The 25,304-nt window shown below is 37.1% G+C and overlaps 1 protein-coding gene across 4 annotated transcripts in view; it reads right to left on the bottom strand.

Moving 5' to 3' along the window:
• fbln1 (fibulin 1) overlaps nucleotides 1-25,304 on the bottom strand; it is a 111,870-nt gene that overhangs the window by 278 nt on the left and 86,288 nt on the right. For 2 of the 4 annotated variants that reach the window (XM_067379957.1, XM_067379958.1), the window contains exon 17: nucleotides 19,621-19,793. In XM_067379957.1, coding sequence (XP_067236058.1) covers nucleotides 19,636-19,793 — 158 coding nt within the window. In that variant the 3' untranslated portion in view covers nucleotides 19,621-19,635. Of the gene's footprint in view, nucleotides 1-7,784; nucleotides 7,808-19,620; nucleotides 19,794-25,304 lie in introns of those variants that run through there. The other 2 variants (XM_067379962.1, XM_067379959.1) reach the window with 2 other exon arrangements.

Raw genomic sequence — 25,304 nt, 5'->3', positions numbered from 1 at the left:
ACACACACACACACACACACACACATATATATATCTTTAACATGCAAAAATAGCCATGCAAAAATAGTTATTGATATTTTAATTCTATGTTGGTTGATTGCATTCTTTCTAATGAGTGAGCTCATATATATATATATATATATATATATATATATATATATATATATCCTATGTACTTTCTCAATGAAAATCCAGTTTCATATTTCATGCATTACATTACGAAAGTAAACTGGGTTTCATGTCATTTCATGTTGACTTCAAAGTTGATTGATTTGCATATGGGGTCGTTTATATGTAAGCTGTTATTGCTTTCACAATGAAACTTGGGTGGCTGTCGTCAACTCTGTTTTGTTTTGGAGAGACAATTGAACCCGCAGTAAGTCATATTTCAGATGCTGTCATGCCAATAACTGTGTGTACTTGATATGACGTTGATAACATCGGCAGAGAGTTCCAGATCATCTCTCTCGGCCACGTAAATCTATTTGCAGTGGTTTGCAAGGACTATCTTGTTATGTCCTGGATCCGTTCTCATAAGAAACAGCTCCATCATGCCAGCGTGCACAGCAGTGAGGGTCCAAGAAAAGCTTGGAGGGCTAGTTCAGATAGCCGCAAATCTAAATGCAGCCACGCTAACCACAAGGCTCGCAGCCCGACTGTGACCGCCAAGAACATCGAACACCTTTGGGTGATGGCCGACCGCAGGAGGCGAAGACGTCTGGGAATCCACAGTACATCTGCGAGCAGCGCTGACCACAATACACAATACCGTCCTGACGACTCAGTAGGGAGTTCAGAAGCGTATAGATCGCACATAAGTATACGTTATTCGACGTACTGTATGCAAGGCCAATTACACAATGGATCTATGACTGGGCTGCTTTTCAATTTCAACAAGGTCTTAGCTGGCATTAAACAGAAGGAAATATTATATTATTACTGGTTTTCTTGCCAAGAACGAAGGGGCATAGATGAAGCAATGCGTTCGTATGTGAAGCCTGTAAAGATGCTTGAAAGACTTTGAGACACCTCCATTGACAGGAACAGAAGCTTCCCGACGTGGTTCCATCTCGATGGATCACTATGTTATACCTCACACAAGAAACCATAATTTGTGGCTTTTCCCCTTCATTTTCACTTCTGCATACACTCACCAAGTTACAAAATGCATTTGGCTCATAAAACTCTATCTTTCCGTGGCTCACAGTGACTTTGTAAGCTGTGTTTAATGGACAATTTTGCAAGCTCTTGGTGGAATTAATTTCCACCGATTATTAGGATGATTAGCATGGCTTCTTTGTACCTAAAATGATTGGTTGGATCGCTCACTCCATTTAGATTTGAGGTATTGATACAATCTACCAAAAGAGTTCTCTGTTGCATAATACTAGGTCAGTTGAGCCTTCAAACCACCTAATTCCTGCTTTTGGATTTTAAAGTGCCCCTATTGTGCTTTTTCAGATATTACCTTTCGAAGAGAGCACAGTCGACTTTTTTTTTTTATCGTTTTGAACTGTTTCAAACACTGTGAGAAAAGAGGTGATGTACAACGTATATTATGAGAAAATTAGAGTGTTTTTAGACCTTGGATGCAGGTAAACCTATTCTAGGAGCTCCAAAACAACATTAGGAGCCTTTAAAATAGCATAATGGAGCACTTTAAACGGTAAGTGAAGATGAGTAAAAATTTGCTTTGGGTAAAAGAGATTTGCACAAATCATACAGAATTTATATATATATGTATATATATATATATATATATATATATATATATATATATATATATATATAATATATATATAATATATATAATTTGCATTGCACAAGTGTTTCTCCATGTATTGTGAGATCAAGAAGAAGTCTTTCCGTAATGAATGTTTGGAATATCTGTGGTAGGATTCCTGTAGGAACAGGACAAAAAAAAATGCTTTCAGTCTCCATGTGGCTCACTGGTACCTCCTTTTCACTCACACAGAACACATTTTTGGTTTGTCCACAGATAACCCACTTGGCATAAAGAGTGTCCGCATGAGGAGCTGCACAATCCACATGTAAGTTTATGTCATGCTGGAAATGTTACACAATGAATCATTGTTTGTTTATTTATTTTATTTTAAAACCTAGAAGAACTGAACTTTCATGGTCATGCTGACATTTTCAACTTTAGCAAACATCATCTTTTACTTGTCTAAAAATGATTATTTACTGAAAGAGCATCAAGCACAAAAGTCAAACCTGTTGTCTTCCAGTTTGTTATTAATAGTGCCAGCGAGATGTCAGGAAAAGCCTGGAAAAGAACGTCAAACTAAAATAAATAGTACTGTTTATTTTCACTTTTGTTATTTTCCAGAAAGACAAAGTACACAACGATTTACAGTATTCATCAATCAACCCGCATGTTTTAACTGCTTATCATACAGTTACAATTGGGTGTTTTCAGTCATCTAGTTCCTACAAAGCTTTCATTTAGTTTCTCTTGAAAAAATGAATGTTATTGTCAGAAACATGCTCTACACAAGTATGCCAATGCATAGTATGTGTACAAGCTGAACTCGATTGACTTTCCTTGACTTATACATGCCATTAAACTGGATTATTCATTACTAAAGCCCAAAGTATACTTCACCTTTTTACGTGTGTGCAAAGTATATTTTCGTCATCAGAAGAGTACGCGCACCACCAGATTTTTGTAACCACACATACTTGTTTATCCACAAGCTGGCAGCCGTGCCCTGTGGGAGTCGATTCACAAGGTAGTCAAAGAAAAACTGCATAAACAGAACAGAGCGGAACGCATGCAAGCTACAGCGACAATGGAGGCCTATATAGACGAGAGATTGTGCGAAGAGGTTAGTACAACTCTAGCATGAAAGAATACAAAGATGTTTACATGGGTTGTAACTCGTGGAGAGAGATTGCTCAAAATTGTGCATGTGTCGAACGCTTGTGTACATGTACGAGTCAAATGAAGTATACTTTGCAAGGCTGTGCGTTCAACTGTATGCATAAAAAAAAACAAAAAGTATACCCAGGGCTTTAAAAGTCAAGTAACATTCATTTATTTAATATAGATTGTTTCAAAGCAGTAAAATGACAGTGTTGCAATGTTAACCAATTATGAAATTACTTTAATTTCAGCCGTAAAGCAGCTCTATAGAAGATAATAGTGTCATTATTAAGCTCAAGTCAGTTGAAGTTTTGTTCTCACCCTATATTGTCAGGCGTAGTCAAATCGATAATATTTCTACATTTTAATTGTCTTTTTTTAACCCTCAGTTGTTTTTTTTTTTTTTTTTTCATTTCCATTAAATGAATGTACAATATATCAGTTCGACAGTTTTTTTATTTAATATTTTGTATTTTTAGGGGATTTTACAGTGCTAAATTATATTTATGGTATAGATATGATCCATTTAATACATTTAATACCTAATACCTTGACAGATTATTGCTGAAGTTGAAAAAAGTTATAGAAGCGTAAGTTTATTATTATGAAAAATGCATAAAAATACTGTTTTTAAAACTTTATATGATCATCAAAGCCTGTTCCAAATTTGAGGTTGATATCTGAACGAATGAGCTTTCAGTAAGATTTTTTTTTTGGGCGCAGTACCAAACGCTTCCACTAGTGGAAATTCACTTTCCTTTCCAATGCGCTCATTTTTGATTGCGAACAATACAAGCGTGACTATTTTTTGAGGACTATTTAAAGGTGCCCTAGAATCAAAAATTGAATTTACCTTGGAATAGTTGAATAACAAGAGTTCAGTACATGGAAATGACATACAGTGAGTCTCAAACACCATTGTTTCCTCCTTCTTTTGTAAATATCATTTGTTTAAAAGACCCAAGAACAGGCGAATCTCAACATAACACCGACTGTTACGTAACAATCGGGATCATTAATATGTATGACCCCAATATTTGCATATTCCAGCCCATGTTCAAGGCATTACACAAGGGCAGCCAGTAACGTCTGGATCTGTGCACAGCTGAATCATCAGACTAGGTAAGCAAGCAAGAACAATAGTGAAAAATGGCAGATGGAGCAATAATAACTGACATGATCCATGATATCATGATATTTTTAGTGATATTTGTAAATTGTCTTTCTAAATGTTTCGTTAGCATGTTGCTAATGTACTGTTAAATGAGGTCAAAGTTACCATCGTTTCTTACAGTATTCACGGAGACAAGAGCCGTCGCTATTTTCATTTTTAAACACTTGCAGTCTGTATAATTCATATAAACAACTTCATTCTTTATAAATCTCTCCAACAGTGTAGCATTAGCACGTTAGCCACGGAGCACTATCAAACTCATTCAGAATCAAATGTAAACATCCAAATAAATTCTATACTCACATGATCCGACGCATGCATGCAGTATGCATGACGAACGTCTTATAAAGATCCATTTGAGGATTATATTAGCTGTGTGAACTTTGTTTATGCACTGTTTTATAGTCGAGAGCTCGTGGGCGAGGAACAAGAGATTTAAAGGGGCCGCAGCCTGAATCGGTGCATAGTTAATGATGCCCCAAAATAGGCAGTTAAAAAAATTTATAAAAAAAAAACTATGGGGTATTTTGAGCTGAAACTACACAGACACATTCAGGGGACACCTTAGACTTATATTACATCTTGTAAAAACTGGTTCACCTTTAACCCTTTTGAATCATGTCCATGTTTCGTACCATTCCGATGAAGTGGAAAATTAAAAAAACAAACCAAACCCTAAAATATTTTGGTAAAAAAAAAAAAGGCAATTGTGACTTTTTACCTCACAATTCTGACTTTTTTCTTGCAATTGTGAACCCAGAATTGAGAGATCAATTTTCACTTTTTTAATTTATCTTTTATTCCCTGGACTACACAAGTTTCCATAGGTTTACATAACGTTGTTAGTAGATGAAATTTGCAATCTTGAGTTTGCATGCAAGTATTTGCTTAGACTGTTTCTGGCCTTAATGTAAGATATGCTCTGCTTGCCATTTGCTAACATGCTCTCGTTTGTCACTTCCTGAAGGTCATCTGGTGAGAACTACACTACATTTGCCATGTTGTCATTAGCAGCATCAGTTGCTTCGCTTCACTGCCATTCACAAATCCTCTCCCGCGGCCTCATGGGATAGTAAAGTGTCCATCGTATGCACACTTCAGAAGTAGTAGGCCATTCAGGTACTTTTTGCCTACTCTTTTATAACTTATGTGAATTCGGACAGTCTTCTTTTGTCACATACTGTTTTTCGCCTACTATATATTAGGGAAGTATGTGATTTCGGATGCAGCCATAGTCTCCAAAAACCAAGGAAAAAACACGGACTTTCCAAAGAGTACGGCGATCCGTGTGAACAGGGAACAATAACACAGCGCTTGCCTATGACAAGAGTCGAACGTTCATGTGGGCCGTCGCTCCTGTCCTCACAGCCTCATGTTTACCACATCGACTTGATCTGTCTTTGTGGTTTTCTTCTTTGCTATGAGAATATACGTTTCATATTTCACGTTTCAGATGAGCATCGTTCAGTGGTTTCATCAGTCCAGCGCACTTCCTTTAAAAACAGCAAGCAGACTTTGGGAACTCTGTGTTGTGACGCTGAGATTGTGCTGACCCATTGACCGACACTGAGCTGTATGGGCATAAAAGAGGTGCTCCTGAAGGTTTTTCCAGAGGCAGACTCAAAAGCGCAAACCAAGAAAGTGTCACACGCTGTTGTAAACAGGAAGCGCTGGAACTTTACGTGGCCACATACATCCTGCTGGGCTGGTTGATGGCCAGATGGCTATTCCTGGATGTGACCGACAAACCAGAGAGAAACTGGATTAACCTATAACTAGAGGTTGAAGTTATGACACAAGTCTTATATCAATATAAGAGTAATTGGACCCCACTTTATCTCCTGTTTCCGGTCTAATGTTATTATCCATTTGAATTCATTCACAAACCCCACTAAACTAGAAAAAAACTACAGCAGAGCCTTCAGTACAGGGGATTTGCCGTGACATTGTGTAGTGCTGCCATTCAGGGGTCACGCTTTAGACCCGGAGCTGTTAGAGGATGGCCAGCTTTTGGTTCACTTCATTATCTCTTCTTTGTGTCGAGGTGATGTCCGGACGGAAGCAGTGAATAACCATCTCTTTTCCATTAAAATAATAGCCCCATGTGAAGCTCCAGTGCCAGGGTTGCCCAGTCAGTGCCAGTCACTGGAATGCCAGCCAAAAGCTGGAGTTTTAATTGTTGCGCAGGAATCAACTGGCGGTAAATTTGGCTCACGGATTAAGCCCCTTAAAGTGCGGCTTTAGGAAACAAAGCTTGGCTTAGAAGAAAGAGACACTTCCCCATGGGTTGCGTAAGACACGTCGACTGAATGGGGACGGAGAGATTCCCAGACTTGGATCGTTCAGGTCAACACCTGCTTTACCCTCTTGTGATTGACCTTTCACTTCTGACCTGATAATCTTTGGGTTTTCTTAATTGTACAAGATGCCTTCCTGGCTGGAAGTGTGATGCAGAGGAACCGCAAATGAGGTGGAGGGAATGTCGGAAAAGACGCAAATATCTTTAATGACCTGTATAAATTATGTGAAATAGAGACTTTTCCCACAAATGTCAACAAAACACCAAATAATTTATTTTAAAATGTTTAGTATAAACTAAAATTAAGCCAACTGTAGAGTTTTATATATATATATATTATTATATATATATATATTTTATATATATATATATTATATATTATATTTTAGAGTGAATTTTGCACTTTTTCTAGAGTTAAATAATTTACCATATAAATATTATTTTATTACAAAAATTATCAGTTTTAAATAAAAATTATAAAATATAATAAATAATGCAACTATCTTAATAGTGTTTTAATAAAAGTAGTAATTACAGTAGAATTAATATTTTACTAGTATTTTATATATATATATATATATATATATATATATATATATATATATATATATATATAAATTTTTTCTAGCTGACAGTATAGTTTTTTAATATTTTAATATTAAATAGTTTTTTAATTAATATTATATTTGTATTAATATTATTAATATATATATTTATTGTTTTTTATAATATATTATTTTATTTAGTTGATATTTTATTTATATAACTATTTTATTATAAAAATTAATGAAAAAATTAATATATATATATATATATATATATATATATATATATATATATATATATATATATATATATATATATATATATATATATATTAGGTTTTAATGACCCTACAAGTTTGAATAAACTATGAAAATATGAGGAAAACATTTTTATTTTTATTATTATTATTATTTTAAATATGAGAGAAAAACACTAAACTTGGTTAATGTATTTATCTGACAACATTATTTGTTGCTACAGCTACATGTTTTATTTTACTATGCAAAAAAAAAAAAAAATAGAAAAACATGCATAGAAAAATACATAGAAAAACAAAAAGCTGACAGGAAAAGCAAACATTGATTACAACATCATCAGTTATTAATATTTAGTTGGTTGTCTCTTGTTTTTGCACACGTACATAATTTCTTTTTATGACAGTTTTTGGCCAAAAATTATTATGTTCGCACAATTTGCCATCACTTTTGGCTTTTATGTACATTTCCACATATTTGGATGACAGTTTTGATGAAACACATTGTAGCTTTTTGTCCGTTGTGGATTGGTTGCTTTCACTGCACCAACATTAGCGTTCAGGTCATCACCTGCTTTGCCCTCTCGGGATTGACCTTTCACTTCTGACCTGGTAATCTTTGGGTTTGTCTTCCTGGAACTTAATCATCTGCCATGAAATGGTGGGAAAAGAAGAGTTTTAATTGGATGCCAGGCATCTCCAGTAATCCATTCCCAGTCCTTTGAAGAACAAGGACACAAGCCTTTATCAGATGCTCTGGTCATTCCACAGATTACACCCTGCTGTGGTTTTCAGGACCTTCCGAAAGAGGGAAGGAGTGGATTTGGGCTTCGAGCCACCGGTTTTGGGGGCCGTGGCCTGAGATGGCAGGGGCCGGTTGGTCGGTGTGTTTGGGAAGAGGGTATCAGGAAGGCTTAAGCTCAAACATACAACCAAAACCAGAGCATTCCAATGGTCACTACTGCTTCCCCTGCCCACCAGAGCAGAAAATAGGGAGAGTGACCTCTCCAGGAAGGTTATGTGTCTTGGACAATACCAGAATCCCTTTGTGGTTTCAATAAAGTAGACGTTTTTCGATATTTATGTGTTTTGCAGAACTTCTGATGGGTGAAATTAATTAATCAGAAAAATATTGCTCTGTTCTGGAAGTGACATGGAGGAACCGCAAACTAGGCGAGCGGCGTTTGGCTCGGAGGGAGCGTCGGTAAGGACGCAAATATCTTTAACGACGTGTCATGCATGAATTGTGTGAAATGGAGACCCTTCCCAAAAATGTCAACAAAACAGGCTCTCGGACTTGCAGTGAACCGGTGTTGGGGCCACACATTTGTGCATTTTGATGGAACACATTGCAGCTTTTTGTCCATTGTGGATTGGTTGCTTTCACTGCAACATTAGCGGCTCTTATGGTGGCATTCATTTTGAGGTTTCTGTGTTATTTGCACCAATATTTAAAAGCAGTAGCTGTATTTTGGCTCATGCAACACTAAAAAATAAGGTTCTTTATTGGAATCTAAGGTTCCATAAAGAACCTTTAACATTCATGGAAACTTTCAAATACAGAAAAAGATTCTTTATAGTGGAAAAAATATTTTTAAAATGTTCTTCACTCGAAAGCGCAAAGTATAGTTCATTTTACGCATACATAAGGGTCAGCGTACAGAGCACGCGAAGAAGAGGTACATGCATAATGTATGCTCACCGCTGGATTTTTGTAAGCGTGTGTACTTGTACGCTCAGGTCGCACATGCGCATTTAATTTTTTTGCAGTAATTAGTTTATCCACAAGGTGGCAGCCGTGCCCTTTGGGCGTTGATTCACCAGGTAGTCAAAAAAACCTGCATAAACAGAACAGAGCGGAACGCATGCAAGCTACAGTGACGATGAAGGCCTATAGAGATGAGAGATTGTGCAAAGATTATCATTTGTACAATAGCATGAAAGAATACAAAGATGTTTACATGGGTTGTAACTCCTGGAGAGAGACTGCTTAAAACTGCGCATGCGTCGAACGTCTGTGTGTCAATTGAAATATACTTTGCAAGGCTGTGCATTCGATTAACGTACGCGTAAAAAACTATCCAGGGCTTAAGAAAAAAATTAAAGTCGGCATGAAATGGAAGTCGTGATAGTCTTTTCTTCCCTATTGTGACACATATCCAAATGAAACTGCTTCTCAAACAAGAACAAATGTACGGCAGGGCTTGTTTTTGTCCATGCAGAATTGATTGGATGGTTGTGGCTTGCTATTGGTGGATCTCAAATGAACCCAAAATTATTAATATGTTTAATAAATGAACATTTATTAGTAAGTTTAATGAATTCTAATAAAACAATAAACATTTATTAAACTGCTTATCACGCTCTAAAAAATGCTGGGTTAAAAACAACCCAAGTTGGGTTAAATATGCACAAACCCAGCAGGTTGGGTTAAAGGACACCGATTATGCCCTCTTTCACAAGATGTGATATAAGTCTCTGGTCTGGTCAAGTTTCGGCTTAAAATACCCCACAAATTTGCCCATATTTAGGGGTGAGCAAAAACATGCCTTTTACTATATTGCTGGCTAAAAAAATAAATCCAAAATTGGTTGAAAAAAATGGCTGGGTGAAAACAACCCAATACCTGGGTTTGTCCATTTTAAACCCAGCATTTTTTTTTAGAGTGTAATAGAATTATTATTGTTGCCTCTAGTAATTATGTGTCTGATTTTTAATTTCCAACCTATTTTGGGTTAATTTTAAGCCAGACATATAGTCATTTTTAAACAATAGTTGAGTTAAATAAAACTGCCCAGCACGTTGGAAGAACATTTAACCCAACCGCTGGGTTTGTCCATTTTCAACCCAGTCTGGTTTTTAGAACCTGGTTGACCTGCTAATGACCAGTTAAAACCAGCTACCATGTTCCAAAACACAGCTATTTTGGAATGTTCCTCCTGTCTTTTCAGATTCTTAAATGCCAAGGAATTGCCGCTGGAGGCCATCTTTACAGTGTTTACCAACTAATCATTAACTATTGCAGTCATGGAAAGCACATTGCTGCATTGAGAAACTTTTAATTGTTTTCCTCCATCTTGAACTTGAGGGCAACCTACGATGTGCGGAAAAAATGGGAAGCACTCTTTTTTTGTGGGATTACCCATTCTTGGTTGTTCATTCTTGCAGAATGGAGACCTCACGGAGGGCAAACTGAAGCAAATGAAAACCAGAAAACAGAAAAATAAACATGCACACGGAGTTAAAACTGGTGCGCTTTCTTGGCCAAACAATCTCTGGTGTTTGTTTGGGTTTTGCGTCTCATTCCAAGACACTAATTTGTTTTGTCTGTAGTTGTGCCTGGTTGTTTGTCTGAGGTAAATTCTCTAGCTCCTGGGTTTTCAGATTTTCAGAAGCCACAAGTGCGTTTGCAAAGTGTACTTCAAGATGAAGCATTCCTACAGTGGCTTTCTGAAGCACTTTTACTGCATTCGATTATCTAGCAAAGTCTGTAGTAGCGTTCGAGTTCAACCTTTACAAATGGCACACGTCGCACTTCCCTTGTGAAAAAAGGGGAGTGTTTATTACAGAAATAATGTATTTTAAAACAATATACTTAAATGCAAATTGAATGTAATGAACGTTTACAATTAAATGAAAATGTATTACAGTTTAAATTTTTAGTGAATTCGTTGACGCACTTAATTAAGACTTGAGTACATCTTTATATGTAATTTTATGTTAACTTCTTTTTGTCTTTGAAATATGGTTAAAGCCGAAAGTACTTTATGGACAAGCATTTATGGTAATCTAAAATACACTTTAATGTCATTTCTTATGTAATTTATTTAAATATATTGTAATCAGTAATGAAGTTGCAGTAAAGTACACCTAAAATGTATTAACTTTAAATGTAATATTGAATAACACACTACAGTCAAAATGAATATCAAGCACTTTGCATGTGGTTTAGTATGTTAGTCAACACATTAAAATAAGTGTACTTCTTTAAAGCATGACAAAAGATCATTAAAATGTACTTTAAAGTGAAACTTTTAATTTGACATTTTGTAAATGTACTCTAAGTGCCTTTTATTTTACTTAAAAAAAAAAAAAACATACTTATAAGATTTGAAGTACACTATAAGTGCACATCCAATACAGTTAAGCACATTTCATTTTCACAAGGGTTAGCAACATTAACTTTTTACTTACCAGGCTAGTGGTTTTCCAAACTTACTAGCCCGTCAGCATTTTCACTGGCCACAATTTTGTTGTTGGAAAATTATGTTTTATTAGGGGTGTGACGATACACTTAGCTCACGATATTGGGTTCACGAGAACAAGACGATATTTTAACACTATTTTTAAGAAATCTTCAATGACGAAATATTTGACTGGAAAAACGGTCTTTTATTCAACTCAAAGTCACAAAATGTAAAACAATGCAGGTGCATTTTTAAATGTTTTTAACATTTGTCACTGACCATTATTAGAGTAATTGGATAACTAAGTGAACAATAGCCTTTAAAATGACTTAAAATACATATAACAATTAGGCAGTAATATATGGTTCATATTGTTTGGTTTTATTGAATAATGCTATTAAAATACATCATGTAATATACATAATATGAACAATCAACTTATGTACATTACTTATAACAATAAATGCCTACAGAGGGCGCCAGCAGCCTGGTGATTGTTGTTGTTAAACTTTATAGCATGATCAAAACAACATTTAATTCAAACATCCACTTAATCTTTAATATTGGGCCACTTCTTTACGATAGAAATGCTACAGCCACGCTAATTTCTTGGACATCAAAACATGTAAACTTTTATTTTGAAATCACAATGAACAACAATTTGCATCAATCTGGTGAAATCTAGATGCGTTATAAACAACCAAAACTCACAGCACATGCAGAGATGGAGTTTGTTACATGAGCTGATTAGATGCACTAAATGATAACAGTGCATCTCTTCGCTATGAAACGCAAAGTGCGTCAGACTGTATCCATTCCCAAATGCACGTTGCTGGAAACCTAAACAACATTTATGTGAAGTAGCATTTACTGTGAATGGATCTGAGACGCGGGATGAAACGCGTAACCTGCACGCAATAATAATTAAAGCGTTGTGCTTCACTCTGAAAGCTGCAAAAGTTGCTAGTGGGAGTGACTGTGTTACATGCCACTGCTGAATTTGGCGGATGCCAATGTCAAGCCCTGGTTAACAAACAGGATAAACACAAACTACTAATTTATAGGGTTCGCTGCGCTACATTTATATTTATCTAAGGTTAAATAGCGCTTTGTTTGCATATGTTTGCCAACTACATCAACATTATAGCTGCATTTATTCTTGTCAGCCATCAAACTGTAATTGATTTGCTATGAACCTGTAAAACTTCAAATTTCCTCATGCAGGCCGCAGCACAAACGTCTGTTTACATGAGCGAGGCGTACAGTGTGAAGTGGGTTGAAGAAATCCTATAAATCAAGTTTATGAAACTCACTTGGATACGCTTGTAGACAAAATGCTATCACAGAGCTGAAAAACCCAGCCTGGGGTTACGTTTGCAGTGCCATAGGGCTCAGTGACAGATATAATAATGCACTATTAACCTTCCCAGAGTAAATAAACATGGTTTCACAAACGCAAAAACCACGCACTCACTGTGTTGGATCATGTATCAGTGTTTTGGAAGCACAAAGTAACTACTTAAAACCCGTTCACGACAGATGCGGAGACTAGCCGATGGAAATACGCTCAACAAACTCAAGTTTCAAGAGCTGAAACGTTCATAAAACTGGACAGCTCATTGTCTATCAGGTTGTCCATCAAAACATAAATAGCCGCAGGCTTCCAGAAGTCCCAGTTACAAGGTTTTTTTGGAGTGGTGAGGCCTGTAAAGAGCCAGAGAGTTTCGGGAACAGTACAAGAGACTGGGAAAACATAAACAGACAAATCTACGATCAGTGGTTTGGGTTGGATATTCTTCTCATGCCACTGAGTGTTGGGATTCTTTATTATCTTCCAATGGTTGCAAGTAACAACGTGGACATTGAAAACAAGGATTGCTGTAAACTACACTATTAGCAGAAGAGGTTCTATATAGGGATAGAAGGGATAGTTCACCCAGAAAGGAAAAGTATGTCCCACCCTCATGTCGTTCCAAACCCAAAAGACTTTCCTTCATCTTCGGAACACAATTGAAGATCTTTTTAATGAAATCTGAGAGATTTCTTTCCCTCCACTGACAGTCTACGCGACTACCACTTTGATGCTTCAGAAAGTTCATAAAGAGATTGTAAAAAATAATCCATATTAATTGAGCGGTTTAGTAAAGATTTTCCAAAGAAACTCGATTGCTTTATTCTTTATTCACATATAAACATTGATCAGTGAACAGAACCGAACACTCAACCGAACCTGCTTGACGCAAGAGAACAAACCTCTTTCAGAAGCTCAAGCGTGATGCGTAACACGAGAATGAACCTCATTGGTTCTTGCTGAAGCTCAATGAACCTCATTGGTTCTTGCTGAAGCTCAATCGTGATGCGTAACACGAGAATGAACCTCATTGGTTCTTGCTGAAGCTCAATGAACCTCATTGGTTCTTGCTGAAGCTCAAACGTGATGCGTAACACGAGAATGAACCTCGTTGGTTCTTGCTGAAGCTCAAACGTGCTGCGTAACACGAGAATGAACGTCATTGGTTCTTGCTGAAGCTCAAACGTGCTGCGTAACACAAGAATGAACCTCATTGGTTCTTGCTGAAGCTCAAACGTGCTGCGTAACACGAGAATGAACCTCATTGGTTCTTGCTGAAGCTCAATGAACCTCATTGGTTCTTGCTGAAGCTCAAACGTGATGCGTAACACGAGAATGAACCTCATTGGTTCTTGCTGAAGCTCAATCGTGATGCGTAACACGAGAATGAACCTCATTGGTTCTTGCTGAAGCTCAAACGTGCTGCGTAACACGAGAATGAACCTCATTGGTTCTTGCTGAAGCTCAAACGTGCTGCGTAACACGAGAATGAACGTCATTGGTTCTTGCTGAAGCTCAAACGTGCTGCGTAACACAAGAATGAACCTCATTGGTTCTTGCTGAAGCTCAAACGTGCTGCGTAACACGAGAATGAACCTCATTGGTTCTTGCTGAAGCTCAATGAACCTCATTGGTTCTTGCTGAAGCTCAAACGTGATGCGTAACACGAGAATGAACCTCATTGGTTCTTGCTGAAGCTCAATCGTGATGCGTAACACGAGAATGAACCTCATTGGTTCTTGCTGAAGCTCAAACGTGCTGCGTAACACGAGAATGAACCTCGTTGGTTCTTGCTGAAGCTCAAGCGTGATGCGTAACACGAGAATGAACCTCATTGGTTCTTGCTGAAGCTCAAGCGTGATGCGTAACACGAGAATGAACCTCATTGGTTCTTGCTGAAGCTCAAACGTGATGCGTAACACGAGAATGAACCTCATTGGTTCTTGCTGAAGCTCAAACGTGATGCGTAACACGAGAATGAACCTCATTGGTTCTTGCTGAAGCTCAAACGTGATGCGTAACACGAGAATGAACCTCATTGGTTCTTGCTGAAGCTCAAACGTGCTGCGTAACACGAGAATGAACCTCATTGGTTCTTGCTGAAGCTCAAATGTGCTGCGTAACACGAGAATGAACCTCATTGGTTCTTGCTGAAGCTCAAATGTGCTGCGTAACACGAGAATGAACCTCATTGGTTCTTGCCGAAGCTCAAACGTGATGCGTAACACGAGAATGAACCTCATTGGTTCTTGCTGAAGCTCAAACGTGCTGCGTAACACGAGAATGAACCTCATTGGTTCTTGCTGAAGCTCAAACGTGCTGCGTAACACGAGAATGAACCTCATTGGTTCTTGCTGAAGCTCAAACGCGCTGCGTAACACGAGAATGAACCTCATTGGTTCTTGCTGAAGCTCAAATGTGCTGCGTAACACGAGAATGAACCTCATTGGTTCTTGCTGAAGCTCAAGCGTGCTGCGTAACACGAGAATGAACCTCATTGGTTCTTGCTGAAGCTCAAACGTGCTGCGTAACACGAGAATGAACCTCATTGGTTCTTGCTGAAGCTCAAACGTGATGCGTAACACGAGAATGAACCTCATTGGTTCTTGCTGAAGCTCAAACGTGCTGCGTAACACGAGAATGAACCTCATTGGTTCTTGCTGAAGCTCAAACGTGCTGCGTAACACGAGAATGAACCTCATTGGTTCTTGCTGAAGCTCAAACGTGCTGCGTAACACGAGAATGAACCTCATTGGTTCTTGCTGAAGCTCAAACGTTCTGCGTAACACGAGAATGAACCTCATTGGTTCTTGCTGAAGCTCAAACGTGCTGCGTAACACGAGAATGAACCTCATTGGTTCTTGCTGAAGCTCAAACGTGCTGCGTAACACGAGAATGAACCTCATTGGTTCTTGCCGAAGCTCAAACGTGATGCGTAACACGAGAATGAACCTCATTGGTTCTTGCCGAAGCTCAAACGTGCTGCGTAACACGAGAATGAACCTCATTGGTTCTTGCTGAAGCTCAAACGTGATGCGTAACACGAGAATGAACCTCATTGGTTCTTGCTGAAGCTCAAACGTGCTGCGTAACACGAGAATGAACCTCATTGGTTCTTGCCGAAGCTCAAACGTGATGCGTAACACGAGAATGAACCTCATTGGTTCTTGCTGAAGCTCAAATGTGCTGCGTAACACGAGAATGAACCTCATTGGTTCTTGCCGAAGCTCAAGCGTGATGCGTAACACGAGAATGAACCTCATTGGTTCTCGCTGAAGCTCAAACGTGATGCGTAACACGAGAATGAACCTCATTGGTTCTTGCTGAAGCTCAAACGTGATGCGTAACACGAGAATGAACCTCATTGGTTCTTGCTGAAGCTCAAACGTGATGCGTAACACGAGAATGAACCTCATTGGTTCTTGCTGAAGCTCAAACGTGATGCGTAACACAAGAATGAACCTCACTGGTTTTTATATACAATGGAAAAAATATACCATGGAAGTCAATGGTGCCCCACAACTGTTTGGTTACAAACATTTTTCCAAATATCTTCCTTTGTGTTCAGCAGAAGAAAAAAACTCATACAGGTTTGGAACAAATTGAGGGTTAGTAAATGATGACAGAATTTTCATTTTTGGGTGCAACAAAAAAAAAGTTTACCATTGCATACAGTATATCAACAGCATCGCAGTGTCAACGTATAGCCGAATCTCTATTGGTTGACACATTTCACTACCATCATACCACCAGCCTTAAACTCACACTTGTAAAAGCGAATCGAAGGGAACATAAGCAGATGGGTTACAGTCAGTGGCGTTTCTGTCAAAGCTGAGATAAAATCAGCATATTGTTTGACTGAGAGGAACGTAAAGCCTCTTCCGAGATTAATGAGACCCTCATGTGTCAACCGTCCAACTCTTACACCTCCATTCAGGAATGGTAAAAAACTGTTTTGTTTGGTGCACTTACCTGTTGGAAAGTAAAGTCACAAGTGAGATCTCTGATATTTAAATAGTTTTCTCTTAGACAGAAATGAGATGAAATGGAGAGCAAATGAAGACCTTCATCGATGTTGAGTGAGTATAATACGCACATTAATTTTATACCTCTGTACTTTTAAAGGGATAGTTCACCCAAAAATTAAAATTATCCCATGATTTGCTCACCCTCAAGCCATCCTATATGTATATCTTCTTTCAGATGAACACAATCAGAGTTACATTAAAAAATATCCTGGCTCTTCCAAGCCCAAGTGAATGGCGCTCCTGATTTTGAAGTCCAGAAAAGTGCATCCATCTATCATAAAATGTATATATTTTACATGTAAAGGTATAATATTTATCTTTTTTTTTTAAATATAGTTTGTTTTAATGTTATGGTCTATTGTAATATTACTGCCGTATGGAATAAATTTTCCTCTGGGAGTGGAGACACCACAGAATATTGCTGCTAAATATTACCCACAATTCCTGTGTGCACAAAGCAGAACATAACATATTACATAGTGGGCATAAAATCATAGCCAGACTGCAGTTAAAAGAGCAATTTTACAAATGCTACAACAATGACATGATTTTTGTCTAATATGCCAAGGCAGAGTCATTTAGACTTTTTGTTTAGGTTAATGTTTTGAATTGTTTAGATGAATTTATTCATTTTCTTCCTGCTTCATTCTGGAAGAGTTTAGCGGCTCGGGAAAGTCTTTTTTTCTGCTACTCAGATGTATTACATTTGTAAACCCTGTGAGTTTAGGGAATTTCTTTTGAATGAATACTTAACGGTAATCATCAGTCGTTGAGAAGGACGAGGGACCACTTTCATCCTTCATAAACCATATCATGCAGGAAAATATGAAGAACCCTTTGTATGCCATAATCACCCACCGCCGTTCCCAGCGTCCCTTCAGAGGATCCTCATGGTTGACTTTTCCAGCGGGTTCGACAGTCCGCGGTTTGAACCAGGAGGCCCCGTCAAGGAAAAGCTCCTCCAGTAGATCTTGCATTCTGAAGCTCTGGTCCAAAACCCAGTGAGGAGCCTCATTAGAAAACTTCTAGACATCATTGGCTCGATTCCAATTGGAAGACTGTTCTGATGATGATCGTTCTAATTGTCTGTCTGTCTCTATCTATCTATCTGTCTATCTGTCTGTCTAAATATATGTCTATCTATTTATATATCTGTCTGTCTGTCTGTAATTCTTTCTAACATCTATCTATCTATCTATCTATCTATCTATCTATCTATCTATCTATCTATCTATCTATCTATCTGTCTGTCTGTCTATCTGTCTGTCTAAATATATGTCTATCTATTTATATATCTGTCTGTCTGTCTGTAATTCTTTCTAACATCTATCTATCTATCTATCTATCTATCTATCTATCTATCTATCTATCTATCTGTCTATCTGTCTGTCTAAATATATGTCTATCTATTTATATATCTGTCTGTCTGTCTGTAATTCTTTCTAACATCTATCTATCTATCTATCTATCTATCTATCTGTCTGTCTGTCTGTCTGTCTATTTATCTATCTATCAATCAATCTATCGGGCTATCCATCTGTCTGTCTGTCTATCTATCTGTCTATCCATCGGTCTGTCAGTCTTTCCATCTGTCTGTCTATCTATGTCTATCCATCTGTCTATCCGTCTGTCTATCTACCTGTCTTTCCATCTGTTTGTCTGTCTGTCTATATATCTATCTATCTGTTTGTCTGTCTGTCCGTCCATCCATTCGTCTGTCTATCTGTCTATCCATCGGTCTATCCGTCTATCTACCTGTCATCTATCTATCTATCTATCTATCTATCTATCTATCTATCTATCTATCTATCTATCTATCTATCTATCTATCTATCTATCTATCTATCTATCTATCTGTCTGTCTAAATGTCTGTCTGTCTGTCTATCTGTCTAACTGTCTGACCATCCATCCGTCTGTCTATCCATTTGTCTGTCTGTCTGTCTATCCATCTATTAATCAATCTATCTGTCTATCCATCAGTCTGTCTGTCTTTCCATCTGTTTGTCTATCTATGTCTATCTATCTGTCTTTCCATCTGTCTGTCTGTCTGTCTGTCTATCTATCTATCTATCTATCTATCTATCTATCTATCTATCTATCTATCTATCTATCTATCTATCTATCTATCTATCTATCTGTCTATCTGTCATCTATCTATCTGTCTGTCTAAATGTTTGTCTATCTGTCTAACTGTCTGACCATCCATCCGTCTGTCTATCCATTTGTCTGTCTGTCTGTCTATCCATCTATCAATCAATCTATCTGTCTATCCATCAGTCTGTCTGTCTTTCCATCTGTTTGTTTATCTATGTCTATCCATCTGTCTATCTATCTGTCTTTCTGTCTATCTATCTATCTATCTATCTATCTATCTATCTATCTGTCTGTCTGTCTGTCTGTCCATCGGTCTATCCGTCTATCTACCTGTCTGTCCGTCTGTCTGTCTGTCTATCTATCTATCTATCTATCTATCTATCTATCTATCTATCTATCTATCTATCTATCTATCTATCTATCTATCTATCTATCTATCTATCTATCTATCTATCTGTCTGTCTAAATGTCTGTCTATCTGTCTAACTGTTTGACCATCCATCCGTCTGTCTATCCATTTGTCTGTCTGTCTGTCTATCCATCTATCAATCAATCCATCTGTCTATCCATCTGTCTATCCATCTGTCTATCTACCTGTCTATCTATCTGTCTATCTATCTGTCTATCTATCTATCTATCTATCTATCTATCTATCTATCTATCTATCTATCTATCTATCTATCTATCTATCTATCTATCTATCTATCTAAGGCAGAACTGAATTTCTTTCTCTGGCAATCTCAGAATAGGCACAAAATGCAGACAAGATATGTCCAAGATGGTGGCCAAAGCTAAATGCTGACTAGTGTTGATAGTTATAAGCTCATTTTAATACCAAATACCCAATTTGTGCATGTGCTCTGTATTTTCTGATTGAAGTATTGTTCACCTTCTTCTCCAAATCCTTTCCTTTTCAGTATCCATCTCTGTTGACCTTTCCAGACTGCTTCCTTCTTTATAACTGGGGCTGCATCTGAAACAAAAGCAAAATTATGGGTCTGGTTTGGCTGGGTGGGAGAGGAGAGGAGAGGAGTGACCCTGGCATGTGGTTCTCCTGAGCCCGACCAGGCCGAGGTGAGGCCGGCCGAGGAGAAAAGAAGAATCTCGATGAATGTGAAGAAAACCCGACCACAGCTAATTTAAATGTGTCATTAACAGGACGGGAAGATCTAAACTGGTGCTGGCAGAGACACTGGAAAAAAAGCCACATATTCCTGAAGACATCTCTTGTTTTTCCTCTTTTGTTGAGAGATTCAGGGAGTCGTGAAGTGGAGCCCTCCTGCCCCTCGTGTAAGCGCTGTACTTAACACCTCATAAATTTTCCCTGCAAGAGTGCCGAATAACGGCTTCCTAATGACATTTCCCATAGCCGCTCCGCACCGCCGTTCAAGGGAAACCACGGTAGGACAACATATGTTAATGGACGTGTATATTTTTGTTATCTCCAAATGTCAACGTAAACATGACCGTTTTTTCACCAGGTCAAAAGAAACTTGAGCACAACTGCGATTAGCATATTAGCGTTAGCTCTCATGGTGACAGGTTCCTGAACCAGAACGAATTTATTCCGACAGGAACTACCAGAGAAACTCATGTTTCAGTAAACAGAAACCCTGGACGCCAGGGTCAATTGCTTAAACACACATACACACTTCCAGTCCTCTGTTGTGGCTCGTTTTACCATAATAGACAACCATAATTAAATGTGCACAAAATGGTGATGGTGATCTTGGACTTAATAGGTGAGAGAAAACAATCCATTCAATCCACAAATTCTGTTTTGCAGGTCAATACGATGACGATCTTGGACTTTATACTAGATAAGTTAGAGAAAACAATCAATTTATTCAAGTCAATCAACAAGTAGTCAATTCTGTCTGTTTTACAGGCCAACATAATGGTAATCTTGGACTTTATACTGAATATGTAAGAGAAAACAATTGATTTTTTCCAGTCGGTCCACAAAAAGTCAGTTTTGTAGGCCAATATGATGGCAATCTTGGATTTTATACTTATATGTGAGAGAAAACAATTGATTTATCCCACTCAGTCCACAAAAAGGCAGTTTTGTCTGTTTTGCAGGCCAACGTAACGGTAATCTTGGACTTTATACTGAATATGTGAGAGAAAATAATTGACTTATTCCAGTTGATCGTCAAGTATTCTGTTTTAACTGTTTTTCGGGCCAATATGTTGGTGATCTGTGTTTTGTTTTCTCTCACATATTCAGTATAAAGTCAAAGATCACCATCATATTGGCCAAAAAAACAGTTAAAACTGAATACTTGATGATCAACTGGAATAAGTCAATTATTTTCTCTCACATATTTAGTATAATCAATTTATTCCAGTCGATTCACAAATTCGGGCCAATATGATGGTGATCTTTGACTTTATACTGAATATGTGAGAGAAAATAATTGTTTTATTCCAGTCAATCCACAAAAAGTCAGTTTTGTCTGTTTTGCAGGCCAATATGATGGCAGTTTTCGACTTTATACTGAATATGTGAGAGAAAATAATTGATTTATTCCATTTGATCAACAAAAAGTCAGTTTTGTCCATTTTGCAGGCCAATATGATGGCGATCTTGGACTCTATACTGAGTATTTGAGAAAAAACAATACATTTATTCCACTTGATTCACAAAAAGTCTGTTTTGCAGCCCTATATGATGGAGATCTTGGACTTTATATTGAATATGTGAGAGAAAACAATCGATTTATTCCGGTCAATCCACAAAAAGTCAGTTTTGTAGGCCAATACGATGGAAATCTTGAACTTTATACTGAATATGTGAGAGAAAATAATTGATTTATTACGGTCGATCCACAAAAATCAGTTATGCAGGCCAACACAATGGCAATCTTGGACTTCATACTGAATAGGTGAGAGAAAAAAAGATATTTATTCCACTCAATCCACAAAAAGCCATTTTGAAGTCCTTTTAAACCAACCTTCAGACCTTTTTTTAGTCATATCTATAACCCAAAGCATGCCAAGCACCGTGTTTTTGGATTTATTACCGCTCTTCCTGTGGGGTTGGAGGCCACCGTGGCTTCAGAGTAATCTCAGACTCCATTCAACATCCTTGAGTTGCCTGAACCACTTCTCCCGCCAACCAAAAGCATCAGAATCCACAATGGGCTTCAACCAGACACTCCAATAAATGATCCCACACACAGTCATGTTGGTCAAAACAGCCTCAAATGCATCGTCTTGGCAAATGACTGAATCTAATTTGAATTATTGAGTCTATTTGAATGAATCCACTCACTCTTAAGATGGGATTCCGTTTGAAGCCCAAATTTTTACATTATATTGAAGATCCAGCCCTTTAGGCAATCCGTTTATTTGTCTGCTTACATAATGACACACCTGTAGATTCCTCAACTCAATGAAGTCCCTCAATCATGGACTTTATTCATATTATTTCAACTTTTTGAGTCGACGCATGAGATTCTGTAGTCATCCTGACGTTGTGTGTGTGTGTGTGTGTGTGTGTGTGTGTGTGTGTGTGTGTGTGTGTGTGTGTGTGTGTGTGTGTGTGTGTGTGTGTGTGTGTGTTTGCTTAAATTAGTCATGGCCAGCGTTGGAAAAGCAGTGTGGAAGTGACCAGTGCGCTTTCACCTCTCACCATGGCGGATCTCCTCGCCGCTCTGAGGCCAGAGGACTCGCGCCAGGCCGGGCCTGCCGAAAGGTGATGTGTGTGGTCCCGACTGGTCCAAGGTCAGTGGAGGCCCTCGGCCAAAGCCTCTGTGGTGCTCCAAAAGCAGTGACATTTTCTCAGGTTCAGGAATTGTAATTTTGGGGCAGCCATGTTAAATACATCAACATTTTTGTGCTGAGTTTATGAAAAGATGAGATGTTAGCCTGCAATTACCCCGGGCAGTGTTTACACCTCGACCTTCCCTGCCCTGAGAAACACTACACTCATTCCCACTGGGAATTTAATCAAATATACAATATTACATTAATAGTTGCTGTTCTGAAGTCTGAAAAACTATGTATTTTTAAGAGCATTGGTTGACATCGGGCTGGCTGAAAGTCGATCTAAAATTAAGCAACATTGCAATATTGATTTGTATGAAGTGAAGAGAAGTCAAGCTTGAATATGAATCAATTATTGTAGAAATGCTGAAAAAATGAGTATTATTTTCTGGCTATAAACTCCCCGCCTTTGGTAGACATAACATGAACAGTCTGCCGTGGTGACAGTAACTCTCCTTGTCTCTGAGACAATAAAATCTGCACCCAAACTGATGATGGAAAGAAACCCGAAGATCATTTCTCTCATTTCACACAGAGGTTCGGTCTGACAGAGCCGGCCGGCCGCATGACCAATCACTGTCCCGGAATTCGAGAAACACCAGAAACCTCTGTGTCGTCTTGAAAGACTCATCCACAGGAAAAAACAAGTACAAGCTGGACTTCTAATTGAGATGACAGATGGTTTTACTTAATCAGTATTCAGTCTGGAGAGAATCTACAGAACGTTGAGTTGATAAAGAATAATAGATTGTCTCAGTGCAAAAAAAAATCATTATCTTCATCAGTATTTTAGTCTTGTTGTCCAATACAAATATCTTAATATCCTTAAAACAAGATTTATGAATCACACTAATTATAGTGGTGTTCCACAGACAGATGGAGACAGTAGTCCTTCTGTTTAGTTGCGAAGGCATCACCATTGCTGTTGCTTATGCTTATGATTAAATGCTTTTCTTACTTAAAAATATTTAATTAATTAATTAATTAAAAATAAATAAATGCATGCTTAAGTACATGCATGCATACCAACATACATAAAGTAATAATGCTGCAAAAAAAAAGCTTTTTTTTTTAAGTGTTTTTGTCTTGTTTCTAGTCCAAATATCTAAAAATTCTTAAAACAAGAAGCATTTTCATTTTCTAATTATTGTCTTGTTTTCAGAAAAATTAGTTTTTGCTGAAAACAAGCAAAATAATCTGCCAATGGGGTAAGCAAAATAATCTTGATTTCTTGATTTTTGAAATTGGCATTGGCAGATTATTTTGCTTGTTTTAAGCAAAAACTCTATTAATTTTGACTTATTTTTTCTGAAAACAAGACAACAATTATAACAATACTTGCCTAGAAAATGCTTCTTGATTTAAGATATTTTTAGATATTTGGACTTAAAAACACAAAAACACGCTTTTTTTGCAGTAAATACTTTCCAACATTATTACTTTATGCATGTTGCATGCATGTATTTAATTTATTTTTAATGAATTAATTAAATATTTTTAATGTTTTATTTAGTTATTTAGTTTATGTTTTATGCATTTATTTATTTATTTATTTATTTATTTATTTATGTTTTACTTATTTTGTTTTATTGGTTTATTTTTGTTTCATTTATTTATTTATGCATTTGTTTATTTATTTACTTATGTTTAGTTTATTTTTTATTAGTTTAATTTTATGTTATGTTTTATTGGTTTATTTTTGTATTTTACATTTTATTTCTTTATTTTGTTTAATGTTGTATTTAGGTATGCTTTATTTATTTTTAAAGTTTTATTTATTTATTATTTTTAATTTTTTATTTAGGTTTGTTTTGTTTTATTTATGTATGTCTGTTTTATTTGTTATGTTTTATTTTTTAATTGTTTGTTTGTTTATTTTAATGTTTTATTTATTTATTTATTTATTTATTTTGTTTTATTTGTTTATTTTGTGTTTATTTTAATGTTTTATTTATTTATTTTATTACCTTTTTTATTGATTGACTGATTTGTTTTATTTTTACCCACAGATATATTATCCTGACTTTAAAAAGCTATGAGAAGTGGCCAAGTAAAATGTATTCATAAAGCACTTTAAAAACCACAGAGTGTACCAAAGATATCAACATTTAAATTCATGTTCCTAGTTTTATTGTGCACAATTCATTATGGCATAATAACTTGCTCCATCTCTGTGTTGACTTTCCTTTTTGACATCATGAATCCATCTTTACAATCCCTCCGTCCACCTGACTCCACAGCCACTTCTCATCCTTTTTTTAACTCTGAAATATATCAGATTACAGAAATGAACTGAGTTAGGAACAGCATTTCATGTTGACTTAAAGAAAAGACCTGTGTATTTACACTGGAATGAAGGAATAATCTCATATTTCAGTACTTATTTAGTGTTACAAGCTACAGACTCCATGCAAATCTGTTTTACAAGAAGAAGAAGCTGAAGTGAATCACGCAGCTCACGATGGGCTCTGGGTGGTCCATCGCTGTGTCTAATCATTGTCACATTGTTCTCGACTGTGCATGACTTACACTTTTGAAACATGGAAAAACTCTGTTGCCTTTACTGCGACTCTCCCAGGTTGCGCAAGTGAGCAATTCGGTTTTAATCAAATCCTCCAACATAATTCTCATAAAGTGCTAATATAGCGACGTAGATGCCGTTGATTGATGCGCTCGATTCCATCGCTCCAACGTCACTTATTTCATGCTGTGA

Source organism: Chanodichthys erythropterus, chromosome 24, assembly GCF_024489055.1.
Source record: "Chanodichthys erythropterus isolate Z2021 chromosome 24, ASM2448905v1, whole genome shotgun sequence".
Classification (NCBI taxonomy): Eukaryota; Metazoa; Chordata; class Actinopteri; order Cypriniformes; family Xenocyprididae; genus Chanodichthys; species Chanodichthys erythropterus.
The sequence above is the reverse complement of the archived record's forward strand: the minus strand, read 5'-3'. Positions and strand labels throughout refer to the sequence as shown.